Source organism: Oryctolagus cuniculus, chromosome 12 (assembly GCF_051225735.1).
Source record: "Oryctolagus cuniculus isolate XC-2025 breed Fujian yellow rabbit chromosome 12, ASM5122573v1, whole genome shotgun sequence".
Classification (NCBI taxonomy): Eukaryota; Metazoa; Chordata; class Mammalia; order Lagomorpha; family Leporidae; genus Oryctolagus; species Oryctolagus cuniculus.
In genome coordinates this window covers 53942242-53950128 of record NC_142878.1, presented here as the reverse complement: position 1 = coordinate 53950128, position 7887 = coordinate 53942242, and the positions used below count along the sequence as shown (strand labels likewise).

The window sequence follows — 7887 nt, the reverse complement described above, 5'->3', positions numbered from 1 at the left end:
GAATCTCCCGGGACTCAGGGGCTATTGGAGTCAGCAGCAAAGGGACAGCTTGTCTCCAAGATGGAGGCTTTGTAAAATACCTTTCCTATTCAGGGAGTGAACAAGGTTGTGGATATGTCACGAAACACCATGCTGTCCTCTGCTCCATTGACTCCTATACCATCCCTGCTCCCGAATTACCTCAATGTACCAGAGTTGGTTAAAGCACTCCATGCCCATCGGCAAATTCTCTCGGGTGAAGAGACTTTGAAGCCAGCAAACATGACTGAGTAGGACCTCAAAGGACAAAAGTGAGTCACCTCATCCTGTGAAAGATGATGGGAGGATTCAGGAAAGGAAAGAGCCATATTGAGAAGGCAAAGATTCAAATTAATACCATTGGCAGAATTCCCAGAACCATCAAACTATCAGAGCAGAAGATTCTGGATATACAGCTAACTAAATTTAGCTGTCAGGTAACTAATGGAGGCACTGTCTGTTGATAGAATTCTGTGAAGAGTGACAAGAAAAAAGCTTTTAGTGATGCCCGGAGAGGTAATACGCCCTAATAAAATCAAGACACTCAAAATATGAGGGTAAAATTGAACATAGAGCTTTTAGGGCCCATGGAGTACAATTTTGATTGATTTCATGTCACTGGGATGCAACATTTAGTTACCTTAACCCAACACCTATTGCTTCATGATAAACCCCAATATTGCTGAATGTGGACATTCTTCTTTTGGTTTATAAATAGCATTGGCATCATTGATGTCAAAAAGCCAACTCAGATTCAAGGAAAAATACAGGACTCAGAGAAATGACTGCAAAACTTCCAGGATGCAAATAACTCACAGGAACTCCAAGAAAGTGGAGGGATGGTTGTTAGGGTTGCTAAGAGCAGAATTTCTTGTGACTCAGCTTCACATCGTCTTTCCTCAATAAACAGCTCCGTTTGGGTGTCAGGTCTGCAAGCATCTCCCCAAGTATCTCTCTGATTAAAAGAATATACAAAAGCAGAGAAAAGTATGATTGTGTCCAATGCTTCGGATAGTGTAGGTGAGGCAGCGAGTCTATTCCTGAGTGGGTATGAGGGGTGATAGGGTAGGGCAGTGATTAATACAGTGGAGAGCTGATCCGAGCCTCCAGGTTTATTATTATCTTCCCACTCTTTTCTACCATCTTTCTTCCATGGTATGCACTGAATTCAAAATTTTTCACGAGAGAGAGAGTTGGACGAGGAAGGGATTAAAGAGAAATTGGCAACCCTGACAGTTTTTTCAAAAGATGCTGAAGTAACCACTACTTCTATTGGCTGCAGTTTGTACCTGTAAGTGAAAAGTAGGAAAATGTAAAGCTAGTCTTATCGTGAGGGATAAAATACTAGGGAGTACAGTGTCTAGGAGAGAGAGCAAATGCCTGGGGCCTAGAGGTGAGGAGGGATAGGCCAGGTGCTTATTTATACCTTGCTCCTTGCCCTCCTCCACTGGTAGCTCAGTGACAGCACCTGTCGGTATTCAGAACCAGCAGCCAGTGAGCGTCTTCAAACAACAGGTCTTAAACAGTGAGTTGCCTTGCCCAAGGCTCACTGGAGAAGCTTGTGATGTGTGCACATTCCAGCTCCCAGCTGCAATAAATTTGATCCAAAACACCATTATCTGGACCCCAAAATGTGATTATTCTGAAACAGGTGGTCTTAAACCACAGTTAAAGAAACATGAGCCATGGGGCACTTGCAGCCACAGACAGAGCTTTCCTAACTTGCTAGAATTCTCTGTGTCCTAGGCACCCTGCCTGCTGGTAGGGTGCTTGTACTGGACTTGGTCTTCCTTCCCAAAGACTTATCAGTAGTTTACAGTTTCCAGGCACCAGGGGCTACTCGATGGCAATCAAACACCCGAGAATTTCCTCTTTCGCAGTGGCCTGAGATGTTCTTCAGCCAACCATTTAACTCCAGCAAAGCCCATGACTTGGTGGCAGAGCTGTTGCTCTGAAAGCCGGGACACAAGACTTCAACAGAACAATAAAGACACGGCCAGGCTCACTGAGTCTGGGGATCAGAGCCTGCCGCTGACTTTAACCTCTCACGTGGTGAGAGGGTGAGGCAGCCCCACCCCCTGGGAGCTCCTCACCACTGATGTTGTGCTAGCAAGACACACTCCACAGTCATCTTTCCCCTGAATTGCCTTTACATGCAATTACCCAGTATACATTTGTGTCCTAGATTAGAGCAGAGGACCTTCCTGCCCTTTAAGATTATAGTCAAATCTGCTGCTCCTGGTGCTGCTTGTGTGCTTGTGGTACAGACTTGGTACCTCTTTTGTGCAGTCAGGGCTGAGGAGACTCCAGCACCCACCGTGGTCAATGACAAGCCCCAGGAAGGAGTCAAGAGACTGAGAACAGTGTTCACATTAATTTGCAGAATAGTTCTGTGGTGCAGTTTAAGATGAAGAGGCCTGCACCCCTTAGTAAACCCATGAAAGCCTACTGTGAATGTCAGGGTTTGTCAATGAGGCAGATAAGATTCCAATTTGACAGGTAGCTAATCAATGAAACAGACCCACATGCACGGTTGGACATGGAGGAGGAAGCTACACTCGCCACGTCCCACCAACAGGCAGGAGGTGCCCACTAAAAATAGAACCTGATGCTTTGTATCAGACCATTTTCTTCCAGACCAAGAATACATCCTCAATTAGAAAACCACAATTTGGTTCCATCACATCCTGACTACTATAGTTGTTTCTATTCTTTAATTTTTCCTCTTCTCCATTCCTTATTGTACATAAAGCCACAGGTGTATTTGCACAAGCATATTGCATGCTTTCCATTTTCTTTTCCTCCTCCTTTTCTTTTTCTTCTTTACTAGATGGCCAATGGTACCTTTTGATTAACATCAGATGGAGATAGAAGGGGGAAAATACTGGTTCTTTGAAAATATCCCTGGGGCCAGCGCTGTGGTGTAGTGGGTAAAGCCTCTGCCTGCAGCGCCGGCATCCCATATGGGTGCTAGTTCTGGTCCTGGCTGCTCCTCTCCCGGTCCAGCTCTCTGCTGTGGCCTGGGAAAGCAGTACAAGATGGCCCAAGTCCATGAACCCGCATGGGAGACCCGGAGGAAGCTCCTGGCCCTTGGCTTTGGGTCACCACAGCTCCAGCAGAAGCAGCCATCTGAGGAGTGAACCAGCAGATGGAAATCCTCTCTCTGTCTGCCTCCTGCCTCTGCCTCTCTGTAACTCTGCCTTTCAAATAAATAAATAAATCTTTTAAAAAAAGAAAAATTGCCTTCTCCATCATCAGCATGTGCATTCAGCTCTGCTCTTTATATTCCAGTAAGTAATTTTTCTCTCATTGCTTTAAGAAATAAACAGCAACATAAAAAACCCTTGCATGCCTTGTTCAATTGGAGAATATCAATGTTTTTCTTTGTCATTGTAAAACCAAGAACAATCTTATAATTTTTTGTGTGTAGCTGTTACATGTAAGGCAATCTGTCTTTAAGTAGGAGTAAATTACTCTTTTTTAAACTGAAACTCTTTTTAAAAAAAAAAAAGATTTATTTATTTATTTGAAAGGTAGAGTTACAAAGAGGCAGAGGCAGAGAACAAGAGAGAGAAAAAGAGAGAGTCTTCCATCCAATGGTTCACTCCCCAGATAGCCGCATCAGCTAGAGCTGTGGTGGTCCAAAGCCAGGAGCCAGGAGCTTCTTAGTCTCCATGTGGGTGCAGGGGCCCAAGGACTTGGGATCATCCTCTACTGTTTTCCTAGGCCATAACAGAGAGCTGGATCAGAAATGGAGCAGCCAGGACTCCAACAGGTGCCCATATGGGATGCCGGCACTGCAGGCAGTGTCTTTATCTGCTATGCCAAAGCACTGGCCTCTCTTCAGTGTTTTTAGAGTTTATTTTTATTTGAAAGATACAGCAACAGAGAGAGAGAGATCTCCCATCTATTGGTTTACTCTCAAAACACCGACAACAGCCAGAGCTGGGCCCTGCCAAAGCCAGAAGCTTGAAACTCCACCTAGGTCTTGCACATGGGTGGCAGGGATTCAAACACTTGAGCCATCACTTGCTGTCTCCCAGGATCACATTAGCAGGAATGGAAGCAGGGTAGTCAGGTCTCAAACTAGACTCTGATAAGAAATGCGGGGTTCCCACGCAGTGGCTTAACTCACCACACCTGTCTTAGTTCCTCAGTTTTTGTGTCCTGTATTTTGAAGTTCTGTTAATAGGTACACAAACACTTAGGATTGTTCCATCCTCTTTATAAATGTGTCTGCTTATCATTATCAAATTATGTTCTTTGTGCCTGTTAACATTTTTGTTTTGCTCTGAAGTACACTTTTTTCCTGACAATCATGCAGCCAGTAAAAGTTTATTTTTGACTGCTGACAGCATGGTATGTCTTTTTCTATCCATTTACTGTTAATATATTTGTGTTTTTATAGTTAAAGTGCATTTTTTTTGTGGGAAGCACATAATTGGTTCTTGTTTTTTAATCTAAATCTGACAATCTCTGAATTTAATTGGTTTCTTTAAATAGTTTTCATTTAATGTGAGACTTGCATGCTTAGATTTGAATTGATCATCTTGCTATTTGTTTTCCATTTGTCCTATGTGTTTTGTGTTCCATTTCCTATTTATGCTTTTTCCAATTAGTTGAATATTTCTGTAAGTCCACTTTATGTTTCTCATTGGCTTACTATCTATAACTCTGTCATTTTTATGGGTGTCTTTAGAGCATGTGGTACGCACCTTTAGCTTTTCAGTCTATCTTCCAGTGATACTACACCACATTACGTAGTAGGCTTCTCTTTTCTTCCATCCTATATGCTGTTGTCATGCATTTTACCCTTTTCTATGTTATACACTCCACAACCATGGTTATAATTTTTGGTTTAAATAGTCCATTTAAGGATATTTAAATAACAGGAAAAATAATCTTTCACTTCTACCCATGTGGCTAGCATTTCTGTACTTTTAGGTCCTTTGATAGATCCAGATTGCTATCCATTATTTTACTTGTACATTAATGATATTCTTTAACATTTCTTATTGTGTTGTTCTGCTGGTGATTAATTCTTTCAGCTACTCAATGTCTGAAGATGTCTTTTTCTGATGTTCATTTTTGAAAGATAACTTAGCAAGTTTAGTTATAATTTCAGGTTGGCAGGGTTTTTTTCCCCTTCAAGTATGTTAAAGATGGTGCACCATTCATTGTCTTTTTTTTTTTTTTTTTTTTTCAGAACTTCTAAATCTTTATTACTGTTGAGTAGAAACAGCACTTGATGGCAGTGAGAAGGGGAGAGGCCCTGACAAGGCGCACTCTCCCCTGCCCGAGGCCCAGACGGCACGGTGCCGGCTCCAGGCTGGGCCGGCATGGCCGGCCCTGGCACCACAGGTGTACCCCTTGGCCGCAGCTCCACAGTGGACGGGTTCTTGGACACGTGGGGGCTGCTGTCACAGGACAATCTTGAAGGAGCTGGCAAAGTCTGGTGAGCGTGAGATGACGTGCTGGAACTCTGACAGGTTGATGGTGCCGTCCCGGTCGATGTCGGACTCCTCCAAGATGTTGTCGATGAGCTGCTTCATTTCGGAAGCGCTGAGCCGCGTGTCCTCGCCCTCGCCCGTGAGGCAGTTGACCAGGCGGCTCAGGTCTTCCCTGTCCAAGGTTCCGTCATCGTCAAAGTCGAAGATGCAGAAGGCGTAGTGGGACTTGATGTCTGGGGTTGCGTTGTCACTGAACACGCTGAGCAGGTCCAGGAAGTCCTCGAAGCTCAGGCTGTCTCTGGTTGGGGACGTGGAGAAGACCCTGCAGATCCGCTCCTTGAAGGGGTTGGCCTTGAGCTCCGGAAGGCTGAGGATCTGCTCAAAGGACACCCGTGCGCGTAGGCACTCCTCCACGCTCCGGTGCTCCTGCGGCAGCAGCTCACAAAACCGCCTGTGGGCTAGGAGGATCTCCTGCTTCGTCAGGAACGTCAAATCCTGGTACTCGGCCAGCAGCTCCTTGGACAGGCGGCTGCCCGAGCCCCCCATCGTCGCGTCGCGCGCACCGATCCGTCCCGACGACTCTTCCTCCGGACGCCGACAACTTTCTCACTTCCGCCCTCGGGCCGCGTCCCCGCCCCGTCCCCGCGGCAACCGCCCGGGGCTGCCGCCCCTGGGCCCGCCCCTGCTTAAAGCGCCCAGGCGCTCCTAGGCGGGCGTAGCCGGCGAGCCATTCATTGTCTTCTTGTTTGCACTGTGTCCTGTGAGAAATACGCTGTCATCTTTATGTCTCTGTATGTAACATATCATTTTCCTCTGCATGCTTTCAAGATTTTCTCTTTATCATGGGTTTTGAACAATTTGATTATAGAATGTTTTTATGAAGTTTTCTTTTTCTTGTGCTTATTCCATTGAGCTTATTGGATCTGTGGATTTACTATTTTCATCAGTTTGACAATGTTAAATTTTTTTTTCTAATGTCCCTCTCTCTCCTTGCCTTAGAAACTCATTACCCATATATTAGGCTTCTTGATGGAATGCCATTGCTCACTCCTGCTCTTCTCATTACTTGTTATTCCTTTTCATTCTCTCTAGGGTGTTTTTTTATATATATATAATTTTTATTGTTTTGCCTCCAAGTTCATTACTGATCTTTTCTTCCCTAATGTCTCATCTGCTGTTAGTTGAAGTGTGTATTTTCATACAGACACTGTAGTTTTTATCTCTAGAAGCTTCTTTTTTAAAGATTAATTTTATTTCAGAGAGAGAGAGAGAAAGAGAGAGAATCCATCTTCTATTTGCTAGTTTACTCCCCAATAGGCCACAACAAGCTGGGGCTGGGCCAAGCTAAAGACAGGAGCCTGAAATTCTACCAGGGTCTCCTCATGGGTGGCAGGGACCCAAGTATTTGGGCCATCTTCTGCTGCTTCCCATTAGCTTCACATTAGCATAGAGCTGGATTGGAAGTGGAGTAATAGGACTTGAGCCAGCGTTTACATGGGATACCAGCAGAACAGGCAGTGGCTTAATCCACTGCACCACAACACTGACCCCCAGAATTTTTATCCTAGTCTCTTTATTATATCTTCCTATCTTTATTTGGTATGCATATGGAATGCAGGTATAATAACCATTGAAATGTGGTTCCCTGATAATTTTTTTTATTTATTTTGACAGGTAGAGATATAGATAGTGAGAGTGAGAGAGAGAGAGAGAGAGAAATAGAGAGAGGGAAAGGTCTTCCTTACGTTGGTTCACTCCCCTAATGGCTGCCACGGCTGGCGCTGCGCCGATCCGAAGCCAGGAGCCAGGTGCTTCTTCCTGGTCTCCCACGCGGGTGCAGGGGCCCAAGCACTTGGGCCATCCTCCACTGCCTTCCCAGGCCACAGCAGAGAGCTGGACTGGAAGAGGAGCAACCAGGACTAGAACCCAGCACCCATATGGGATGCCAGTGCTGCAGGCGGAGGATTAACCAAGTGAGCCACAGTGCCGGCCTGATTCCCTGATAATTTTAACAACTGTGTCAATTCTGGATTGGTTTCAATTGGTTGTTTATTTCTCATTTATGGGTCATGTTTTCCCATTTCTTTACATCCCTAATAATCTTTGTTTGAGTACTAGATACTGTAAATTTTATACTGTTGGGTACTGCATGTTTTTATATTCCTATGAATATTTTTTGCTTCTGGGATGCAATTAAAACTTCTTGGCAACAGCCTGATCCATTTGAGTCATGCTTTCATGATTTGTTAGGCTAATTATTCACCACTATAGACCTTCCTGAATACCCCACCCAACACCCCATGAGTTCCAGTCTGACTGGTGGGAACCAGCAGGGTGCTTAGCCTATGCGAGCACTGGACACTGTACTGACCAGTCCCCACTTGTTCCTTCCTTGTCCTTGGGGACTTTCTGCACATGA

The 7887-nt window shown here is 44.8% G+C and overlaps 1 protein-coding gene across 1 annotated transcript; it reads right to left on the bottom strand.

Moving 5' to 3' along the window:
* Nucleotides 1-5197: 5197 nt before the first annotated feature.
* On the bottom strand, nucleotides 5198-7677 carry LOC100352789 (calcium and integrin-binding protein 1). Its single transcript, XM_089309994.1, has one exon. It carries the CDS (start codon nucleotides 6012-6014, stop codon nucleotides 5439-5441), a length of 576 nt encoding a protein of 191 aa, XP_089166120.1. The 5' UTR covers nucleotides 6015-7677; the 3' UTR covers nucleotides 5198-5438.
* Between the last annotated feature and the right edge of the window lie 210 nt (nucleotides 7678-7887).

Coding starts and splice junctions, on each gene's coding strand:
- LOC100352789 (XM_089309994.1), bottom strand. CDS start 6,014: ATGGGGGGCTCGGGCAGCCGCCTGTCCAAGGAGCTGCTGGCCGAGTAC.